Source organism: Astatotilapia calliptera, chromosome 7, assembly GCF_964374335.1.
Source record: "Astatotilapia calliptera chromosome 7, fAstCal68.1, whole genome shotgun sequence".
NCBI classification, from domain to species: Eukaryota; Metazoa; Chordata; class Actinopteri; order Cichliformes; family Cichlidae; genus Astatotilapia; species Astatotilapia calliptera.
In genome coordinates this window covers 47,152,662-47,176,707 of record NC_137428.1, presented here as the reverse complement: position 1 = coordinate 47,176,707, position 24,046 = coordinate 47,152,662, and the positions used below count along the sequence as shown (strand labels likewise).

Here is a 24,046-nt window from a genome sequence, read left to right as displayed (position 1 = left end):
CTCTCTCCCTGTGTGTGTGTGTGTGTGTGTGTGTGTGTGTGTGTGTGTGTGTGTGTGTGTGACAGAGAGAGAGAGAGAGAGAGAGAGAGAAAGGCTTTTAATGGGATGATCTCATTCTAAGATTTAAATTCAATATATTTAGACTGGTTGACTGAATTGGATCTTGTGTGTGTGTCTCTCTGTGCATGTGTGTTTTCTTATGTGTACATATTTGTGATTGTGTGGCTGTAATAAATTTTTTTGCAGATTTTTGTCATTTAACAAGTATATTTGAGGGACCCTCAGCATGTTCAGCATTTTTCAGCTGTCCATTTTGCTTTTCCAATTTTTCTGTTTAACTTATTACTATTGTGCTAAATCATACTATTTCTGCTATTTTATAAGATTTGTGCTTAATATACTATTTCTGCTTTTATAGGATTTGTGCTTAATGTAGTATTTCTGCTAAATGTAGTATTTATGCTTAATCATACTATTTCTGCTATTTTATAAGATTTGTGCTTAATATACTATTTCTGCTTTTCATAGTATTTGTGCTTAATATAGTATTTCTGCTAAATTTAGTATTTCTGATTAATTATAGTTTTTCTACTAAATCATAGTACAGTATTTCTGCTTTTTATGGGATTTGTGCTAAAACAAAGTATTTCTACTAAATGTAGTATTTGTGCTTAATCATACCATTTCTGCTTTTTATAGGATTTGTGCTTAATATAGTATTTCTGCTAAATTATAGTATTTCTGCCAAATTATAATATTTGTGCTAAAACATAGTCTCAATTTAAAATTACAATATTCATAGTTCATCACAGTGTCTCTGGTAAATCACAATATTTCTGCTCTGTTGTACTATTTTTCTAAATCATAGTGTTTCTGTAATGTTTAAGTATTTTTGGCTAAATATATTCTTTCTGTTATCTTATACTATTTCTCCTAAATTCTTGTATTTTTGAGAAGTTATCATGTTTCTGGTAAGTTACAATATTTCTGCTAAATTCTGCTATGCTATTGTATTTCTGCCAAGTATTATGTTTCCTCTAAGATATTGCAGTTCTGCTAAGTTATTCCATTTTAGCAAACTTCTTTTGCTTCTGCAAAGTTTTTACAATTTCTGCAACTTTTCAGCTTTTTCAGCTACTTTTTGCATACAGCTTCAGCTTTAAGCATCCACACTGCATTTTCGCAGGAAATGCAAATTTTTCTAGTTCCCTCTGGCGACATGTCTTTTCCCACCCATTACTGGCAATCTCAGTACATACAAAAAAACAAAAAACCATGAGCACACAAAGTGAAATTCAAATCCAGTTTAATTAGTCAAGAAAACAACAGCTTGCGAGCAGAATGAGAACAAAACTAGAGTGGGCTCGAAGTCCCATTCGAGGCTTCAGAGAGGAGAGGCGGGGAGATGGAGCTGGTACTCCTCAGTTGCTGAACAGAGCCAAACAATCTTTGCTAAAGTTTCCGTTTGTTTCGGGGCTTCCTTCGAGCCAGCTGGGTGGGGTTCACCACAAAAGACACTTCAGTGACTGCCAGAGCGATCTGACAATCAGAGGGAACTTTGTATTTTTCTTTGATGGATGACTTGGTTGGTGCTATGTGTGGCCTGGCTGACTTCTTTCCATCCATCTAGTGTTTCACATTTGGTGAAGTAGACTATGAATTATTTGCAAACACTAGTTCACTCTTTTTCTGTTCACCGTCCACATTAGGTCCTCTGGAAAATATCTTCTGATAGTTTCACTACCCCGTTTTCACTCCCCAGTCGATCTCAAGTCCATCTGATCAGAACTGTCAGCTTTAAGGGAAATAGTCACGCAGCTCTGGAATAAAGAGTTCAAAGTTGGGCTGCTGGAAATGTGTTCAATCAATGTTTTTTTTCTTTTTTTTTCTTTTTTTCCATACAGTTCAGTCTGAAACAAGAAGCTGATGAGGTGTGTGCTGCTGTGAGTTTCGTAGTCCAGCTGGCTCACAGTGGTCCTTTCTCTGATCTGCAGAGAGAGATGGAAAACATCAAATATGTCAGAGTGGGGTCTGGGGGCTTCACAAGAAACAATATCATCAGCTTCATGTATCCAGTAACTGCAGTGTAATAGCAAAACAATGGTTTTGTATTATGAACAATACACTGTGGGCTACAAGGGTACTTTCAACAGGTAAAAACATGCTAAATACATAATTTATTTCATGCTCAGCTCTCATAATGAACACGAATATGAAAGTTTAACAAAGCTGTTGCTGCCGATGATAGTTTTGGCCTCATAAGCGTTTAATTCTCTTTTATTTATTACAGTGTCGTCCTACTTGTTTGATTTGCCTGTATTAGTTTTCTTGTCTTCTGTCTTTCCACTTCCTGTTTTATTTTGGTAATTGCTTTTCTTGTGGCTTCACTTCATCTTTCTTTTCCATCCTTTGCGTCTGTTTCCCCTGCCCTTGTTATCTTTCACCTGTCTTTGACTGTTCAGCCTGCCCTTTTCCTGTTTTGTTTCCCTGCTGCTTTTTAGACTTCTAAGATCTCGAAGAAATGATTCATCAGTTAAAAGCTTGCACCTCTTTACTTGAACCCATTCACACCAAACTATTCAAATCAGTATATCACTGTTTTACAAATCCTTTAGTAAATATTATCAGCAGCTCTCTGCAGACCTGCACTTTCCATATTTCTCACAAATGTGCTGTAATCACACTGCCGCTCAAGAAAAATGACTTAGTAATTGGTAATTCATAATTACAGACCTATTTCTAATCTTTCTTTCCTCAGCAGAATATTTGAAAACATACTTTGCAAACAACTAAATGGAGAATTCAACTTGAAGTGTTTGTGATAAGTACCAATCAGGATTTAGATCCACAGAAATGGTCACGCTAAAGTCATCAGTGAGCTGAAGCTCAACAGTGATTCACAGAGTTTCAGTCCTACTATTAGTTCACACAGGTCTCAATGGTCTGTCCCCCTGGTACAGCTCTCACTTGTTCACTGTTTACAACCCAGTCAGACCTCTCAGGTCATCAGGTGGAGAACTTTTAAATGTTCCTAGAATCACATCAAAGTATTCTGAAGATGCTTCCAGTTGTTCTGTTCTTTGGAACAGGCTGCCTGCTGACCTGAGATTAATTGCCTCTATGCATTCAAATTAAAAAATAGACTCATTTTATTTTGCCATTTTCTCTCCCTTAAGGCTTTTTAAACCTACACAGGTTTTTATGCTTTTATCTTCAATTCAATTCAATTCAATTCAATTCAATTCAATTCAATTCAATTCAATTCATATCACAATAGTCAATTTTATATTATACAGTAAAGACCCCACAATAATACAGAGAAAACCTCAACAACCAGATGTCCCCCCTATGAATAAGCACTTGGTGACAGTGGGAAGGAAAAACTCCCTTTTAACAGGAAGACACCTCCTAGAAAATTGGATAAGCGGTCACACGAAGTAGGCTATTAACTCATTAAATTAGCCAAGGGTTCCCCTTGGACGCTCACATGAAAGAGTTTATGTTATAATTATGGATAAGTGCACTGGCAACAAAGTAGCTAATTTTACAAATTGTGAGAAAAATATGAAGAGGTTGTATTGATAATGCTGACTGTCTCATACTACTGTCAACAACATGAGTGGTACGAGAGGAAAAGCAGTGTGCAGCAGTCTAGCTTTAAAAGTGCTGTTTGGATGTGCGTTTGCACTTTAAGCATTTTGGTCACCGAGACTAGGATCATCTATCCATGAAAAAAAAAAAAATTTGTTTGTTGCCAACTTGAAAAGATAAGAATTTATATTTCTTACTGATCAACAGGGAAACACGAAGACATTAGATGCTAATGAAAACCTTCTATCTGTGCTCAGAGGTCAGAGGGATCCTCCAGGAATAGTGATGCTATGATTGTTTTGTAGGCAGGGATTTCATAGCTGCTGATCTGTAATCTAGAACGCGACCTCAGTCCCAGTACCCACCCAGTACCCTATTAAGAAGTGAACTTTTTAGTGCAGATAACCGAGGGTTACCCAGATAAGATGAAATCCTGCTTTGTATTAAAGGCCTCTGATGGTCAGAGATCAGTGCACTGTTTTTTCCATAGCCATAAACAAAAACATGCTGCAGTTCTATGATGAATGCAATCCTGTATTTGCTCACAGAAGCCACAGAAGTTTGTGTTTTTACTAGAGATGGCACGATACCACTTTTTTATGTCCGATACCGATACCGATATCATAAATTTGGATATCTGCCGATACCGATATGAATCCGATATAGTGTTTTTTTAATCAACAAAACTGTTTTTTAAAATATCTTGCTGCATTTTGCAAGTCTGCAAGTTCATACTCAAGTTTAAAACAACAACTACACTAAAGCTATTCTGTTATACCTGTATACAAAAAAAATATTTCATAGTTCAGCAATACTGATCAATCTAATAAACTTAGACCTACACCATCCTCCCTATTCTGGTATTTTAAAGAGTACTTAGCGTAAATATTAAGCAACCTAACTAATAGGGTTCCAACTCCCAGCAACAACAAAAATAAATAAATAAAAAATAAGGAACCACCCCTCACGCGCCACCTCATGATGCTTAATCGACGTAATTAACCTTAATTTGATGCAGTGTGAAAAAAAATGCACAGAAATCAATTATTTTTCAAGAAATATTAAATAGATTCAACATCTTTCTTCAACAAAATTGCAGACTGCACAGATGGTACCTTCCCAAAGAAAAAAGTACTATAGCTTACTAGGGTATATATTAGACTTAATAGTCACTATATACAGTAATTGACTTCTATTCATTTTACATCAAATTAAAACTTTGGGTATCAGATAATTATTTATTAAAAGCTCGACATTTTAAATGAGAATAAGAAAGAAAAGTATGTCTTTGTGCCCCCTTTTCCCTGTTCATGCCCTATCGGCCCCCCTGGCTAAACTTTGCTAGATCCGCCCCTGCACAGTTACCAGCGTCAGCTACGTAGAAAAAGATCCTCGAGTAGAAACTAATATTAAATAAATTCTAACAACAGCTTATCAAGCTTAAACGTGCTGCTGTTGTTCAGCCGCTGGTTTCCTCTTTCTGGTGCAAAGTGGGCCAAAAACAAACAAGAGAGACGGACTCGCGACATAAAAGCCGATCAGCTGATCATTTAAGCAGTTTCATGATTGAAGTAGCAGCCGGAGAGCGAGAGGCAGTCGCTTGTTAAGCTTAACGTGGGAATGCTTTACAAACATTCAGAGATGGACTTACACACTTGCTTTACTTCTCTCGGGGATAACTTTGTCGGAGATGAAATGCCGGGTTGCTAGCGAAGCTCCACATGCTATCCAGACCACCGACAGGTCCGGCATGCCACAGCTGCTCTATCACGTGATGCATACTGCTCCGACTGCTAACGTTCTGAGGTGAGTTACGGCGTGTTGCAAGTTTTGCGAGGTGCTTTCGTGATATTTAATGGATCGGATTACATTTTTTATTTTTCTCCGATATCCGATCCAGTAATTTAGGTCAGTATCGGACCGATACCGATACGTAATATCGGATCGGTCCATCTCTAGTTTTTACATAAAATTTGTATTTCAAATAATGTTCTGAGCAACGTGTGCTGTTCAGTAACTATAACAACAACTGCACTGCATTGAAAGCAACTCACAGAAATGTAACCTAAAAACTTTAACACTTGTTTTAAAAAACTCAGGAGAATAATTAATATTTAATTCTCCCAACTGGAGTGTAGATGAATTTACCTGCTCTCTATACTTTATTTACTTCTGCTTTACTTTCACCAAAGGTTGTTTTCTCACAACAAAGCACAATTTTATTTCCAAGTTTGTGTTCAGTGGAACACAAACATGTTTTTATCTTTATTATTTTTCACAATAAAATGTTCTTTGTAGTGTTTTTTTTTATTATTATTTTTATGCTTTTTTTAATCTACATGTTAATCAGCTGCTTGAAGGTGGAAAAACACACATGTGCAGTCGTCCAGTGGTCACATTCATGAAAACTCAAAAAGGAAAAAGATTAAAAAAAAACATCCTACATCAACAAAGCTACTTGGATCTCGAGAGAACATTTATAAAGAGTTACAACCTTACGAAGCCAAAAAGCTTTCACTGTATCCATTTTATCAAAATTACAGGGTTGGGGCCACATATCTAAAGTAGACTCCCATTTTAGAGAGCTCCAAGCAAAACATGCAGCATATGACAAACATCTGTCTGCATTTGTAATAAAGTTACCTCATTTTTAACCTGAGTTAACAATATACTTGCCTAAAACCTTGAATACTCTGGTGTTTATGTCCCTGAATACATAAAGATGTTTCTTTTTTGAAAACAAATGATATCTGCAAGATTTTTCAACATTAACTGGAAGATCAGAAATCATTCACAAGTAACTCTCAGCTTCCAGTGTCCAATCGTGCAGGGCGATGGTGTGTATTTTACTGCTGTAGTAGTACAATTAGTATCATAATGATATGTTGGGCCGCTGGTGGCTTTTGGGAATGTTTCTGACCTTGAAAACTTCATATTTGTGGATTGCCTGCTTTCAGCTTTCCTCAAACCCTTTGCACTCATAGCCCAACACCGCTCACATGCCCATCTAGGGGTTTACAAAAGGCAGAGCCCAGGATGTAGTTCCACAGGATTTATGTGACTACAGTTAACAACTTTATAAAGAGTTCTACAGATAAGGACAGAATTATTATGATTATTCTCTGGCAGCACGGTGTTTAGAACTGTTGCCTCACAGCAAGAAGGTCTTGACTTGACCCCACCATCTGGCTGGAGTCTTTCTGTGTGGAGTTCCCCGTGTTTGTATGGGTTCTTTCCGGGTACTCCGGCTTCCTCCCACAGTCCAAAGACATGTTAGGTTAATTGGTGATTCTAAATTGCCCATAGGTGTAGATGTGGGTGCGAAGACTGACAACCTGTACAGTGTGTACCCCGCCTCTCGTCCTATTGTAGTTGGGATAGGCTTCAGTCCCCCCACGACTAGAACCAGAACAGCAGCGATGGGTCATTTTGTCATGTATGTAAAGCTTAAATTCTCTCTAATAACAAGCAAGAATACACGAGTTTAAGTGGAGTTACAGGGTTGCAGTGCAGAGAACATCTCCAACCACAATGAATATGTTGTCCCATTGTAACGCTCCCATTATTACAGCACTGGACAGTATATCTGACAGTGAGGGAGAAATACTTGCAATGTTGGAAGCTTTATCCAGCGTTTTAATGGCTGGAATAAACATTTTCGCTTTGCTTAAGACCCTTGAGCCTTGCTTAGCACATTGCAAAGTACACACTGTACTAATTAATTCTGTGTGAATCACAAAAAGTGATCTGGAAGCTCATATTTCTTTAAGCACAGCGCACTCCCTTAGTTTTACTACTGATAAATTTCATAAAAGCAAACATATTAATCTTCCTAAAGTAGCCAAGAAGATATCCTTTGGGGACCAATATCAAGCAGAGAATTATTAATCAGTTACTTCAAAGAAAAAGCCGTACTCAGAACCACACTAAAGCTTTACATGCCTATACTGATTTATACTTTGATATAGTGGATAGTCAGTGTCCAAAAAGTTGATTCTGTTCATCTGGACGTAGCGTTTTGTGGGAGAAACGTTTCGTCACTCATCCAAGTGACTTCTTCAGTCTCAGCTGACTGCAGGTTTCATCTTATAAACAGTACATTTGCATAATGACTGAAACCAGCCCAGTGAAGGAACAATGGGCTGGGAGGTCAGTTCCTTAATCTTAATTATGCAAATTCTCATGACCATTGATCAACAACCACTGACCAAAACCCACTGATCAAAGCCCACTGATCAATGGCCATGAGTACCGTTCACAGACAGTTAGGGAATGGCTGCAATCACAGCATTGTATGATGGCGAAAGATGTACCCTTAGGCCCCCTCCTCGATTCACAGATGGTCTTTCCCTTTTCATGTAAGATTAAGGAACTGACCTCCCAGCCCATTGTTCCTTCACTGGGCTGGTTTCAGTCATTATGCAAATGTACTGTTTATAAGATGAAACCTGCAGTCAGCTGAGACTGAAGAAGTCACTTGGATGAGTGACGAAACGTTTCTCCCACAAAACGCCACGTCCAGATGAACAGAATCAACTTTTTGGAGATTTACTTGGGCCAGAATGTTTGCAAAATAATCGTGAAAGGAAATTCTGAAATTTCACACAATTACAATTTTTCTGAACGGAAATATACAGAAGAAATGTATTACTGCAAAGATACCGGCCTCCCTATGTCAGATGTTACACTGACATATTCACACAGTAGATCAGTATTAAGTATTACTGCAGCCAGAGATGTTGATCATAAGGATTGATTTTTGATTGAGCCATCTATAAAGCCAAGTAACATGCATGCATAGCAAATTTAAATATTGGGGTTGAAAATGATTTTTTGAGGCAAACACACCAAAGGGTTGAAATTTAGGTTTGTTTCAAATCACATTTGACTGTTGCTTCACTACAAGATGGTAACAGCTGAAATAAAAGTTACGGCTCTCCCACCATTCATTTAGATAGGACAGGTGCTACCAAAGCTGGTTTCACAAATGAATTTCAGACCATTTTTTAAGACCTGTTTCAGTCTGCATGCCAGGTTGAATGAGACATATAGTACAAAGCACTCTGAGTGTTCAAGTAGAGTAGAAAAGCCCTATACACCAATCAGGCATAACATTATGACCACAGACAGGTGAAGTGAATAGCACTGAGTATCTCTCCATCATGGCACCAGTTAGTGGGCGGGATATATATTAGAGAGCAAGTGAACATTTTCTCCTCAAAGCTGATGTGTTAGAAGCAGGAAAAATGGGCAAGAGTAACAATTTGAGCAAGTTAGACAAGCTTCAGATTGTGATGGCTATGTGACTGGTTCAGAGCATCTCCAAAACTGCAGCTCTTGTGGGGTGTTCTCAGCCTGTAGTGGTCAGTATCTATCAAAGGTGTTCCAAGGAAGAAACAGTGGTAAACTAGCAACAGGGACACGGGAGGCCAAAGCACACTGATACATAGGAGGATTGAAGGCTGCACGTGTGGGCCGATCAAACAGACAAGCAACTGTGGCTCAAACTGCTGAAAAGGTTAATGCTGCTGGTAGAAAGGTGTCAGAATACACAGTGCATCACAGTTTGTTATGTATGGGATAGCCACAGTCATATCCAAAGAGACCCCTGTCCTCCACTGAAAGCACTAACAATGGGCACCTGAGTATAAAAACTGGATCACAAAGCAACATCACGTGGATGCTGGTGTCCATGTGCATCTGTGGGACGTGCCGGACAAACAAGTCTGCTTGCAACTTACAGGACTTAAAGGCTCTGTGCTAGCGTCATGGTGCCAGATACCACAGCACACCTTTACGGCCTTGACAGGTCCAGCACAATATTAGGCAGGTGGTCATAACGTTATGCCCGATCAGTGCATAAGAAGCAATCCATTTACTATTTACTATTTAAATCAGCGCAATCTAACCACACAAAGACTTAATATGGGGAGGCTTGCATGTTTAAGTGAGGTTAAAGTGAGGTCCAAATTTTCACATGTCTGTTAAGTACTGGAAAAGTTCAGGTCTAAAATGCAGATGCTTAAGATGCCTGTCAAGCGGTAAAACCTTGTGCAAAGTCTGTAAAATATTCAGTCTGATTAATATGTGGCTAAGAGATTCCCACATTTATGCCTGAATGTCACATAATGTGGAAAACACACTAAACTTTTCTCTGCAGGAATTTTAAATTCGCAACGTCTTGTTAGGGACTCTCGTGTCTGCATGTGGACATATTTGGGATGATCCTGGGCGCTCACTTGTATACCTTCCTATTATTTAAGTGCATGGTTTAGTTCAAACTGTCAGACCGTGTGTCTGGAGCTGTAATTCACCGTCATCAGAATATTACCTCTTACTGAGGCTGCCTCTCGGTGCTGCCATTAAGATGGCCCCCCTCATAGTCCAGCTGGCACAGGATCATGTTGTTCTTGAGGAAAAACTTGTCTCCCACGCAAAATCTGCAGAGAGAAATCAAAATATGGAACTGGGTCTTGGTTCTTGCTACAGCCGAAATGAATGATGAGGTCCCAGAGGAGCATTTCAGGCATATTTTCAGCATACATCTGTAGCAATGATGCTTAGAAATTTAATCTTGCATGACTGCTGCCTGATTAACTGTCTGAGTGATATACAAAGTCTTTAACCCCTTGAAGTTTTTCAAGTGAAGGGGATTTCATTGCATTGTGATTACGGTGCACTGCTAATATGCTCTTAATGACCAGTGAGCTCACCAGTACATCTCCGAGATAAGTCAACTGAATTTGATCTCCCTGGCTAATTGCTACCCTAATCTTACCTCTGGCGGCAGAGCTGACAGGCAAAGCAGTCTAAATGGTAGACGTTGTCTCTGGCTCTCATCACCATCTCAAAGGCAGGGATCAGCTTACTGCAGGCTGCACAGTTCCCCGTCACCCCAAAGAGCCTGCAGAGGGAGAGAGGGCAACAAACAGGCCTGTAATCTGGACAAACACAGATACATTTCAGCCAGGAGCTGCAGAAGGAAAAAAAACACTGAACTAGAGGACAAAAGGTAGCCTGTGTGTCCCAGAGAGCATCACAGATGATGCTCGAGCACCGTTCGCAAATAATCACTTCAATTACTGATTTATAGCGGTGAACCGCACTGCGTTTCCTGATTATTGATGGCTGTTTCCACTCCCCCTAATGCAGAGCCCACATTATATACATATAAGTGCAGCCAAGTGTGAAAAACCATTCAAATCGCGCCTCTAGTAGTAATTATGAGGAGATGATAGTATGAGCTTCTCATAATAAGATCTGGAGCTGTGTCATTAAGCTATGGCTGCAACTAACCATTAAGTTTATTATCAACCAATCTGCAGACTCGACAGTCAAAAAGCTGGAATGTGAGCGAAAGGCAAGAAAAGCTTGAATTTCTGCAGAAAACGTTTCATGTTTTTACTTGTCAAATGGCATGTATGATTAATTGTTTCAGCTTTGTTGCCAAAATTAGTCCAGACACCCCATGTGGACAGATAATGAGAAAACCACAGGGTTTGTAATGCATCACACAAACTCCAGTAAGTCAGTTAAAATCAGTTTTAGCTATATCACAACAAATAATCACCTCAAAGCTCTTTATGTTGCGTAGTAAAAATTGCATGAAAACCCCAACAGTCACACGACCCCCTATTAGCAGCACTTGGTGATAGTGGGAAGGAAAAACTCTTTTATTCGGAAGACACCTCCAGCATCCGGGTTGGACAGATATCTGCTGTGATCAGTGATCAGTATTAGCAATACACTGAATACCTCTTAGCCTATGATATGTTCTTTCTCCATTTCCTCCATTTATTTACAATAGTTCAGCATTAAAGGTTCATTTTTAAAATCTGGTTAGCTCATCAACAGCTGATTATACTATAAAATGTCTCCAACAACGTCTGATATGTTCTGACATTACAGTTTTTCTCTTAAATGTTTTTCATTTGGTAAATGTCCCATAAATTCAGAACCTAAACTATGTCCCTAACCCTACATAGGTCGGCAACAATCTGAGGCATGTTAAGAGGTTAGAGGTATAGCACTACAGTTAGCAAGCCTGGAAAAAAGTCAGTACACTCCATTGTTTTAACAGTGTTGCTCTGCCAACACTGCGTGAAGGTAGGGTTACAACTTTCCATCTATTCTCTTCAAACATCTGTTATTTCTGCACTAATCTTTTTTCTTCACATATGTGAGCGTTCAGAATATCAAATGTGAGAGTTTTCATAAACTGGATATGAGCTCTATCACTAATGCATTACTGCTGATAGAGAGCAGCAAAATAGAGATTAACTGATATGAAAATGTCACGATTTATATGAAATGTCAGTTGCTTTAAGAAGAAAGTCAATTTATTACTCTCTTCTGAAACCCCAAATTTATCTGGCAACTTTTGAACCTTGTCCTCAGACCACCTGAGAACAAACTGTGTTGCTATAAATGCTTTGTGCTGGCCAGCTGCAGATGGCCTCACCGCTTATTCACCTCTAACAGAATGACCAAATAACTCCCCAAGAGCCCGGCACACACGAAGACAAGTGGCTGCTGCTGATTTCCATATTCCATTAGAGGCCAAATAGAAAAAGGGGGCTTTGGAGGAACCCTTATGGAAAAAGGTCATCCATGTAATAAGGGAGAAAAGCACTGAGCAGCCCTGGATTACAAATGGAAAACGTCATCAAATGAGTGACCAACGTGAGAACAAAAGTGAGACCTAATTAACAGAATGTTCTGATCTAACGAGCTCGAGTCAGGCACCTGGTGGGTTTTTTTCCTGCTCCTTAACGAGGCTACGAAGCTCAATGCTAATTCTCTACAAATGGTCCAATTAAAAGAAATCACATGGTTTTAATCCCACTCTTCAAAGGCCTTTGGTCTGCACCCTTGCAATGATGAGGAAAACAGGAGGCAATCTAGCCAATTTAACTGTCAAAAGGGGTTTTGGTCTCCTAAGTGCAGTGCAGCTAATGAGCGACTTAGCTCCAACCAAATCCAGCTGGATTGTACATGAGACTAACACATGAGTTCAGCAATGTGGCTGCGATATCAGGAGTTCTCTTGCTGACCTGACACCAGATATCATTATTTCTAGGCAAGAAAAAGCAGAGGCATATAACTCTGAGTGGAGCCCGTTGATGCAGACAAGGTTTGTTTAGAAAAGGTTGATGGTTTTAAAAAGGCTAAGGTAGAAATCTATTTAAACCCCAAGTACATTGAAACATACTTACCTGTATAGTCATCCTGGACCAAATCATAGTCACAAAAGGTGCAGAATAACTTCAGATATTGTACAGATGGCCGTGCACCGTAATCATGAGGTGGCCAAACCCTGAAGGAGATCCTGCTTTATAGTCAGTTTTACTCTAATTGGGGCAAGAACTTGGTAAATTAATAACATGGGAACATAAAGGGAACTTAAGGCAAGCGTATCAAACCATGAACTCACTAGGAAAATTTTTATTGAGGAAAAAATTAAGCAGTGTCATGTCTTGATGCATGCTTAGTCATCCATGTAAGATAATCCCAAAAAGTTGATTCTGTTCATCTGGATGTAGTGCTTTCAGTCCAGATGAACACCTGCTTTGGCTTCATTTTTCACACCTGCAGTCTGTGGTGCTGCTCCTTGATGAAACTATCCACTTTGTATGAGTTTATAAAATCATTAGTTATTATTATTCTTTGATTCTCTTTTTCTCTTCTCTTTTTTTCTTCTCTCCCTCCCCTCACCCCTGCCCAGTCACAGCAGATGGCCGACCCTCCCTGAGCTGGTTCTGCCAGAGGTTTCTTCCTGTTAAAAGGGAGTTTTCCTTTCCCACTGTCGCCAAGTGCTTACTCATAGGGAGTTGTCTGATTGTTGAGGTTTTCTCTCTATCATTGAAGGGTCTTTAACTTATAACAAAAATTGAGTTGTTTGTGATTTGGCACTATCTAAATAAAAGTGTATTGAAATTGAAAAGCATCAACTGTTCATTCTACTGAAGTACCAACACAAACTTGATAAAACTTCATATCCACAGCATAATCACAGCTAATATCACCCTTTAAAGACTGATGTCTCCAGCTACATGTCTTCTTAGGACGAAATTAACCATTATCAAAGCCCATGTTAAGAACTATAAGAGACAACGGAAACATTTACAAAGTGCAAGCTTCACTGTTCTGCCTTTTCTTTCTTATGCTGCATACAAGATGCTTATGTCTGTGCAAGTTTACTGCAGACAGCTGATGTTCTTATTTGTGCTCTTGAACCCATAAACCTCAAAACTAGTCCATGTTTGGATAATGTAACCGTTAACCCTGTCACCCTGCAGGATAAACCCTTTCACAGGGAAAAACAAACAAGTATTTTTCCACAAGACTGTAACGCAGAGTCAAAATATGGTGACTCAAAACATTCCCTCTCAAGCACACCACATCCAAACACTGTCAAATGATGCTTGGACAGATTTAATTTATTTACTGACGTGTTGGCGATTGTGGACACTTGATTGCCTGTGAGGGCCACTTGCTTCACTTTGATATCGTAGTACCATTCTCTAAGAAAAACGCTCACATTTCACATATGGGAGCCGTACCTCAGGTAGTCTCTGCGGCAAAGGATGAGGTTGGCCCGGGTGTAGAGTGTGGAGCCCAGCCGGCCCAAGCGGCAGTCACAGCAGGCACACTTCAGACAGTCCTCATGCCAGTATCTGTCTAACGCCTGAAGCATGAAGCGGTCCCGTATCTTCCCATTACAGCCGGCGCAGCCCCTCGGCTTTTCTCTGGACTGGAGGGACACAAGAGACACACCTGGCAGGAAAAAGGCCAAGAAACAGACAGACACAGAGACAGACACAGAGACAGACACAGAGACAGACACAGAGACAGACAGAGGAGATTCAGTGTTAGTTTTCTGTCAGGAATGAGACACAAAGAGTGAATGTCAATAAGGGCTTTTTCTGCAATCTATTTTTTTAATTGTTGCACATTAACAATATAATAGAGTATAATAGAGCAAGCATATATATATATATATATATATATATATATATATATATATATATATATATATATATATATATATATATATATATATATATATATATATATATATATATATATATATATATAAAACACCCGGCGGTTTATCCTTCAAGCTCGGGTCCTCTACCAGAGGCCTGGGAGCTTGAGGGTCCTGCGCAGTATCTTAGCTGTTCCCAGGACTGCGCTCTTCTGGACAGAGATCTCCGATGTTGTTCCCGGGATCTGCTGGAGCCACTCGCCTAGCTTGGGAGTCACCGCACCTAGTGCTCCGATTACCACGGGGACCACCGTTACCTTCACCCTCCACATCCTCTCGAGCTCTTCTCTGAGCCCTTGGTATTTCTCCAGCTTCTCGTGTTCCTTCTTCCTGATATTGCTGTCATTCGGAACCGCTACATCGATCACTACGGCCGTCTTCTTCTGTTTGTCTACCACCACTATGTCCGGTTGGTTAGCCACCACCATTTTGGCCGTCTGTATCTGGAAGTCCCACAGGATCTTAGCTCGGTCATTCTCCACCACCCTTGGGGGCATCTCCCATTTTGACCTCGGGACTTCCAGGTTATACTTGGCACAGATGTTCCTGTACACTATGCCGGCCACTTGGTTATGGCATTCCATGTATGCCTTGCCTGCTAGCATCTTGCACCCTGCTGTTATGTGCTGGATTGTCTCTGGGGCATCTTTACACAGCCTGCACCTGGGGTCTTGCCTGGTGTGATAGACCCCAGCAGAGGGTCAGGCAAGTCCTGAGGAGTCAGCTGAATGGTAAGAACAAGATCCGGGCCATCAACACGTACGCCCTGCCCGTGATCAGGTACCCTGCTGGGGTAATAGGCTGGCCAAAGGAGGAGATAGAAGCCACTGACATAAAGACAAGAAAGCTCCTTACCATGCATGGAGGGTTTCACCCCAAATCCAGCACCCTGAGGCTGTACGCTAAGCGGAAGGAAGGGGGCCGGGGACTGGTGAGTGTCAGCACCACAGTCCAGGATGAGACAACGAACATCCAAGAATATATATATATATATATATATATATATATATATATATATATATATATATATATATATATATATATATATATATATATATATATATACTTCATTAGGGAAGTCTGTGGGACATTTATCTCTATTTCTAGTTTTATGACATTGTAGGAGATGTGTTGTTTCCGTTTATATATAAGTAACCTGAAGCATGTTATTGGTTTAAAGCCTTTATGATTCTGTCAACATCATCAAAATCGACCTGATGTGGTAAAATAGTTGCTTGGGGTTGCATTGTGTTGCACAGGTGTGCCCATTAAAGTGGAAGTACTGAGTACCAGTTTAAGCAAGGGAACGTGTACTCACTCTCCTCCTTGTCCAGCACCATCCTTTAGGTAAACGGCAATAATCCAACAGTGGGAGAAATACCAGCCTTTACTCTCCTGCGTGGAAGAGCGGTAACAAACACTGAGGCCTGGACGCGCTGTTTGAACCTAGAGTCGCTCAAACTTCAGCTCCGCTCTTCATAGTCCCCGAAGAGAGAGCCGAGAGAAACAGCCGCGGAGTCGCTCTCTTTTCCCTCGCGCGTAAAAATAGCCCGTGGATGGATGAAAACAGCTTCTCGGAGTATCACCTTGCCCTGCAGTAGAGATGTCCCCAAATCAACAGTGGCTTAGCATTATCTTGGCTGATGTCAGTGCGTAAGTATTTCTCTATCTGCACAGGCTGCGGCTGTTCCCCTCAAATGAGCCCTCCTGCACACAACGAGCCTCCCCCCTCCTCTCTCTCTCTCTCTCTCTCTCCCCTCTCTCTGTCTCTCTCTCTCACTGCAAAAAACTCCCAGAGTCAAATGTTTTTTTTAACGCTGCGTGCTAATTATATAAAGTCATTATGTTCAGATCTGATAGTAACCGCCCCCTCCCTCTCCAAATCAATTATTCAATACACAGTCACACACCAGGACAGCCCGGGCCTGAGGTGTTTTAAAATGAGCTTATTCAACTCCAAGGACACCAATTATCTCCAGGGCGCCCTGTAGTCAAAGCTGTGGCTTTTCAGCACGACAGATGCAGAGCCTTTTTTGTGCGCGAACGTGCACAGGCGCGCGCCTGTTCAACGTGTTCATCCTTTATTAATGTACTTGGGGTGTTTTTTAAAGGTAATAGATTAGCTCGGACTAAGACTATACTGTATTACAGATACCATGAAAGGTATCTGTAATACAGTTTTCAAAACGAAATAGCCACACAGGTGATTAAATCTCCAGATGCCATAATCAGGAAATACTTAAAAAGATACCCTAATGCGTTGACTCCGGGTTTCGAAATGAATACATCATTTTAGATGGCCTTGAACAGGGAAATATGGAATAAAAACATGATTAAACTGCTAAAAGCCCAACATCATTTCTTCTGGAGATTTTTAGTAATGCTTTAGAGATTGTAGGTTAGTGGGGGCGATGCCAATATAGATCACATAAAAAAGCTTGTCTATACCTTCAGTCTTCCATGAATATGACAGGAAATTGGAACCTATAAAAGAGCAATAAAGTAGCTGAAAGCTTCATAATAGAGCAATTACATACAGCAAGACCTTGTGGGAAAATTAAGAAGTTAATAGAACACAAAAAGCATAGACCATGCCAGAAAAGTAATGATCATACTTTGGGTCCCCGTGAGACTATGATCAGCATGTATGACATAAAAACATTAAAACAAAGGTGTGTCTACTAAAGAGTTTAGGGCTTGAGTAGGCTCACCTAAAGCTACATGCCGATTTTTTAAGGAAATCTAAGCTCTAGAAATTAGCTAAAACTGACAATGAAATTGGTAGTGCAGCCCAATGTGGAAATATTAAGCAAAAACCATAAAAATATACATCAGCTAAAGGTCACAATGACCTAATTGGCAAACCTATTACCACAGGTTGTTAATAGGTGATAAGCAGTGGTTCTCAAACTGGTGGGGAATAGAGCCGCTGCATGCAGACAAATGTTCTGTGGCGCATACATATGATACACATGGTAACATTAATGAAATAAAGTGCTCAGATCCTATCCAGGCTATCATACTAATGTATCAATGCATTTGTCAGCAGACTGGCTGCTATAACCTTCTGACTCCTCGAGTATAATAGTGATATCATAAGCAAGGAGTCATTAAAAATGAAGAGAATATGTTGTGGCCAGATGCTGTTAATTAAATGCACTTGATTAACTTAGCTGATGTTTTGGCAGTTTGCTGGACTGTAGTATTCAGGTGTGTGAACACAATGAGAAGGAAGAAAGACATCAGCAATTGCTTAACCGACAGTGTTGCTGCCAGTCTGCAAAGGGTTATAAAGCCATTTGCAAATAATCTCAAGTCCGTCGTTCTATAGTGAGAAAGATTATTCGGAACTGGAAAACACTTGATATAGGTGTCAATTTTCCCAGGATTGGACATCCCATCAATTTAACGCCAAGATCAGACCATGCAATGTTAAGTGGAACTGCAAAAACCCAAGAGCCACATCTCACTGTACAGACCTCAGTTAGCATGTTAAATGTTAAAATGACACTACAATTAGAAAAAGACTGAATAAATATGGCTTGTTTTGAAAGGGTTGTCAGGGGGAAAGCCTTGTCTAGCTTATGTTTGCAAAGTTCTCAGCAAGACTTCTTGTAAGAGGAGACCAAAATGAAGATATTAATTGATGCACAGCATGAAAACCAACCACAGGATATCAACACAAACACCTCATACTGACTGTTAAGTACATTGGTGGAGAGAAGATGATGTGGGCTTTTTCATAGCCACGGGACCTTGGCACTCAGTCACTGAGTTGGCCATGAACTCCTCTGTATACCAAAGCATTGTGAAGTCAAATGTGAGGCCATCTGTCTGACAGCTAAAGATAGGCCAAAATTGGGGCATGCAAAAGGACAATGATTCCAAGCACAGCAGCAACTCTACAACAGAATAGTGGGAAAAGAAAAACAATCAAGGTGTTGCAATGGCCCAGTCAAAGTCCAGACCTCAACCTAATTGAAAGCTGTTGGGGACCTTAAGAGAGCTGTGCACAAACAAATGCTCACAAACCTGAATGAACTGAAGAAATGTTGTAAAGAAGATTGGGCAAAAATTCTTCCACAACAATGTGAAAGACTGAAAAAGTCATACAGAAAATTATTACTTCAAGTTGCAGCTGCTAAAGATGTCTCTGCAAGCCACTGAATCATGGGGTGGACTCAGTTTTTCACAGGACAGCGTAGAGTCCTGTGAAAACTGTTTTTAAATGATTTTACAACATGAGAAAGAATCTTAAAACGAAGGCGTTCGATAAAGAACTGATTGATTTATTTGTGATACTATAGTATTGAAAGAGATGTCATATTGTGAATCAGTTATAGGACAATAAACTCAATGTAGTCATGAATCATACTGCAGGCATTTGAAGAAAACACATTTTTAAAGCCATTTAAGAACATCACTAAGAACAACAAATTGGTTTTGGATAGTCCTGCAACTTCCTCTGGCATAATGCACAGTCTTGATTAATACTATAAGATGATGTGATACTTTAATTATGCTGTAGAGCATTTATATGTCTTTGCAACCTCAGTAATAGACTGATAATATTACCTCCTTATAAGAACATGTTATATAAGTTATTTAAGGTGAATAATTTAATCTTTAAGACATTTAGACGCAGTAGTTATAGGAATTCTTGCTATGGAACCATCTAAAATAGATTTATCATAAGCCTACTGCATTCAATTTTCTCCTTATATAAATGCAAAAGATGAATTGTGAATAGCCTTGAAAGGCAATTTTTAAGTCCCAGACCTGCTGTAAGTCACTATATTGAAATTTTATGAATAGAAATACAGTAGGGCATGGGAAGGTCATTATTTAAAGTTAATATTGAACATTTGGACATAGTCCCTGTAGACAGATTATTGGAAAAATGTAGTGATTTTCAAAGGGGTTATCAAGGCTGGTACACATCCAAATCCACAAACAACACTGCAGCCTGCTTCCAAATAGATCATCCGGCCCTAAATCCTCCTCATTAGAAGCTGTGGCATCAACAACTGTTCTAACATGGCCCCTGGATCAGGTCACACTAATTAACCAGCACCATCGACCGACTATTCCTCATTATCCACCCTCTCATCTGATCGCATATAGGCCATCAAGACAGCTAACGATCAGCAGACTAATTAATCAGCTGATGTGGTGCAAGTGAAGCTCCAGGTTCCCTCTTCATTTGCGAGACACATGGGAGCTAATTAGTTCAATTATTAATGCATCTAATTAAATAGTTTCTCTGGGTAATCACGGTTACAGTCTCGCCCTCCATCAGTTCCTGTAATAAATGGTTCTGCGATGTGTTAGACCTCTTTTGTCCTTTATTTTGACATACACTAACTCCAGTGCAATGCCTGGCCCTTACTAAATATTACAGGCTATTCACAGGCCCGGACCCCATTAGGCTAATTGCACTAAAAGCAGTCTGTGGCTGACATTAAAGGTGAGCTGTGGTTAGGGCTCTAATTAGCAGTCTGTGAAAATAGGAAGTCTTTTGGCCATCTGCTACAGCTTGCCATCCTGCCTTCAGTGTGAAAAGGGCAGATACAAATTTAGGTAATGCTTTTTTTTAGGAGGGCTGTTTTCATATATAATGCCATGAGGGGCTACTGCAGGGAGCACAGTTTTTAAAAGTAAAAGCCGAATTTAGAGAAGGGAATACCAGGAAGCTGCTGCATTTTGTGGGATGCTGTATATAGTTCAGTATGTGAAACCACAGGCTGTGTTTTCGTTTCAGATGTAAAGGAGGAAAAACAAGGGTTATTTAGGCTTGGGGCTAATTTTCGAACATCTACTGTGCTGTGAAGGTATTTTTTTTATGTGTAACTTTGTCGGATGTTTAAACAAAATCTAAAAGAACCAACCTGTGTACACAAATCATAGACGTTTCTCTTTATAGAAGCAAAAGCTTTTCCAGTCGCTAAATGAAAAGCTACCCTTTGGTCCAAAATGAACTATAGCAGCAGATATTTGATAGATCTCCATGATCTTTTGTATACATTTATGATGAATCATGGTGCGTCTATTTGGTTATTCCGATAACTTCTCATGAAATCATCTAGGAGAAATTTCTACATTATATTTATTTTGCAGCAGGGTGGCTTAGTGGTCAGCATTTAGCCTCACAGCAAAAGGCTCCCGGGCTACACCTGCAAAGCTAGTACCATTTCCACCAGCAAAATTTGCATTCTAATAAAATGCTAAACTAAAAATGTGACAGTGTTAAATGGCATCATGTAAATTTGGTTGTAGTGCAGATGTTAAGCAGCTAGAATCAGCATTTAAAGAGTAATAGTAACGTAATAAAAAGCTGTGGAAGTGTTGTTCAAAATAAACTTTCATGACAAATAGAATAATTAAAATCAAATATTTATTTAATGCTAGCAGAACTAATTAACAATACACATACCACATTTTTTTTGTTTTGCTTTTCTTTCTTTACAGAGCTTGTAAAGAGAGCTTTGCACTCACATCCACATGCTGTAGCTGTGTGCTGTCACCAGGGGGCGGTGTCAGAAATCTTGAAAAAAGCAGTCTTTGGTCAGCTTTTACGTTTGTGCTGTTGTTGGTCCTTTAGCTTAGCTCCAACAACAGAAAATAGTCATATTCAAGCCTTCTGCCTAACCAGTCAGCATTCTACTTAGACACAGTGCTTTCATCATTGGGCTAACTGCTCTGCAGTTGGTGGGTTTTTTTCTTTGTTTTGTTTTTAACAACTCTATGCTAGCAGGGTGGCCTGGCAGTGCAGTGGTTAGCACTCTTTAACGCCTTCTTTCATTACACCAAGAAGGTCCTGGGTTTGAGTCAAGCAGCTGGTGAGGCCTTTCATGTTCTCCCCGTTGCCTGTGAGCGTGAATGATTATCTTTCTCTGTGTTCCAGATAGGCTCCAGCCTTCCCATGATACTGAATGCATGCATGCTGTTTAGGTTACCCAAGTCCTTCACTCCCGGTAGCATACACGATTGTGGTACCTTGAATTCCACTTAAGTATGTGAAAATGGCAAGATGAATTTCTTGGAAACTGGACGATAACACTAACATTTTTATATTTCTTACACAAAGCAAAGTGCTTTACCAGACAGGCTTGGCTGATTGTAACAGAGCTGCACCTGGACTCCCAAGAGGTTAGATTTCTGAGAGTAAGCTTGTTTGTTCTGATTCCTTGGCTGAGCTGGATGGGGAAATCTGCCAAAGAAATTCAGATTTTAGGACATAAAGTGCTTTTAAACAAAGCAAGTAAATCTCACAAACTCATCCAGAAAGTTCTGTGACTGCTGCATTCAGGTCATCTCAGGATCAAATGCAGAAATCACAAATATATGTGTGTTTATTGTCATATTGTGAATAAAGGACCGACCAATTCAGAGATGTGTAATCAGGTTTAATTTGTGTTGATTAAGAGAAAACCTATTTTTGGAGACCAAATAAATATTTTTAATATCACACTGTTATAAAATTAAATAAATATCACCGAACTATATGCTGATAACAGGTTTTTGCTGTGCCTGAGCAGAATCCGAGTAACACTGCTCCATCATAGGAAATTTAAGATGTCATCTTGTACCTGACAATTTGGGTCTTTTTAACAGTCAACATTTAAGGCTGCTTGGTATAGAGATTGGTCTAGTAGTGAGAGAAGCATCAAAAGCTTTAAGGTTTTAGATTTCAACAGAACAGTGAAATTCTCTCTGTGAGTTGGGGGAGATGCACTGCCTCAAATGAGGGAGTTCAAGTATTTCTTATTTATGAGTCATAGGAAAACAGAGCATTAGTTGGACTGGTGCAACGTCAGCAGTGTCAGACTGCTGTGGTGAAGAGAATGGAGCAGAAAGACAAAGTTTTTGATTTGCCAGTCCATCAACGTTCCAACCCTCACCTGTGCTCATGAGACATGGGAAATGACTGAAAGAGTGTGGTAGTTCATCCGATTGGCAACCTTTGAGGTTTTCTTGGTCTGTCCCATTGCACACTTACTAGAGTGACTGTGTATCTCTTGTTCCCTAGGAACACTTCAGTATCTCTCAAAAGAAACTGCAAAGTGTTGCTGGAATGAACAACATATAGAATACCCTGCTTAGCCTGCTGCCACTGCAACACAACTTTAGATAACCAAAAGATAATAGATGGATGGATAAATGGATGGATGTTTAGTGAGGTCCCATTGTAATGCTTTTTTGATCTGAGCTCAAGCAGAGTACTTTATCCATCACTACCTTCTTGGTGAGAAACTTAGGAACTTCACATCCTCATGCATACTTCTCAACCACAAGGTAAGGAAAAAAGATACCCTTCGTGATTGTTCTCTTTGACTCTGTTGAGACTGTAACACGATGAGCATTATGCAGTATTTAATAACACTTAAAAGTGGCCACTGAAACGATACATTTACTGAGGTCAGACAACACAGATCCTTGTGGTCTTTTCCCCATAGACTTCTGTGAAACCAAACTTCTTTGTAAAACCAGAGGATTTGCTCTCCATTAGAGGGAATGCAGGTTAAAGGCAACTCACCATTGACTTGGGCAGTGCATATCAAAGTCAGCAAAAAGACAATGCATATAAAAGCATGTGTTTGGATCCATGTGTGGAAATGGAAAAGAATATGGTGTTTATTTTTAATAGTGATATTGTTGAGAAAGGACTATCTATAGTACACAGAGCATAAAAGATTTGCCTCAAAGCAAAAAGTGAATATCAACTTTAAAAAGTGTTTTTTAGATTCTTGTCTCAACAATTCAAGAGCAATGAGGGCATTTGACTCACTTTCTCTACATATTTTTCAGCAGATGGTGTTTCATCCTGCCCAGGGGTAAACAACATTTTTGACACTTTACTGTGCATATTAATCACAAGAAATTAAAAGTAGAACTGACATTCTGTTTTTTAGAAAAGTCGTTAAAGTTAGGATGATATGTTTAAAGGACACTCTCACCTCATTAAAAAGGTCAGGTAGTTTTCCGAATATTTATTTTAGAAGTACTACAGTACTTTTTTTTTTTTTTTTTTACATCCGCTATAACATCAAAAACAGATGCAGAGAATCAGGGGAACCACAAAATGAGAGCACCATCAGTCCGTATTTTCAAGTATCATAACCCAAAAGAAATGCCACAATGATATTACAGTGCTGTGAAAAAGTATTTGCCTCCTCTCTGCTTTCACATTTTTTGCATATTTGTCACATTTACATGTTTCAGACCATCAAACAAATTTTAATATTAGACAAAGATAACCCGAGTAAATGCAAAATGAAGTTTTTAAATGATGATTTCATTTCTTAATGGAAAAAGCAATCAAAGCACTGATCAGTCACAGACTCTGCAGACTCAAGTTTTGCTTTGAAGAAGCAGCTGGAACATTTCAAGTACTTGCTCATGGTTCTA

The 24,046-nt window shown here is 39.5% G+C and overlaps 1 protein-coding gene across 1 annotated transcript; it reads right to left on the bottom strand.

Annotated features, from left to right (window-relative positions):
- Window positions 1-1,289: 1,289 nt before the first annotated feature.
- Window positions 1,290-16,441, bottom strand: LOC113026372 (rhombotin-1-like). Its single transcript, XM_026175074.2, has 5 exons — window positions 15,957-16,441; window positions 14,154-14,367; window positions 10,370-10,495; window positions 9,923-10,031; window positions 1,290-1,988 (listed from the first exon to the last, which is right to left on the bottom strand). Exons 1-4 carry the CDS (start codon window positions 15,976-15,978, stop codon window positions 9,926-9,928), a joined length of 468 nt encoding a protein of 155 aa, XP_026030859.1. The 5' UTR covers window positions 15,979-16,441; the 3' UTR covers window positions 1,290-1,988; window positions 9,923-9,925.
- Window positions 16,442-24,046: the final 7,605 nt, after the last annotated feature.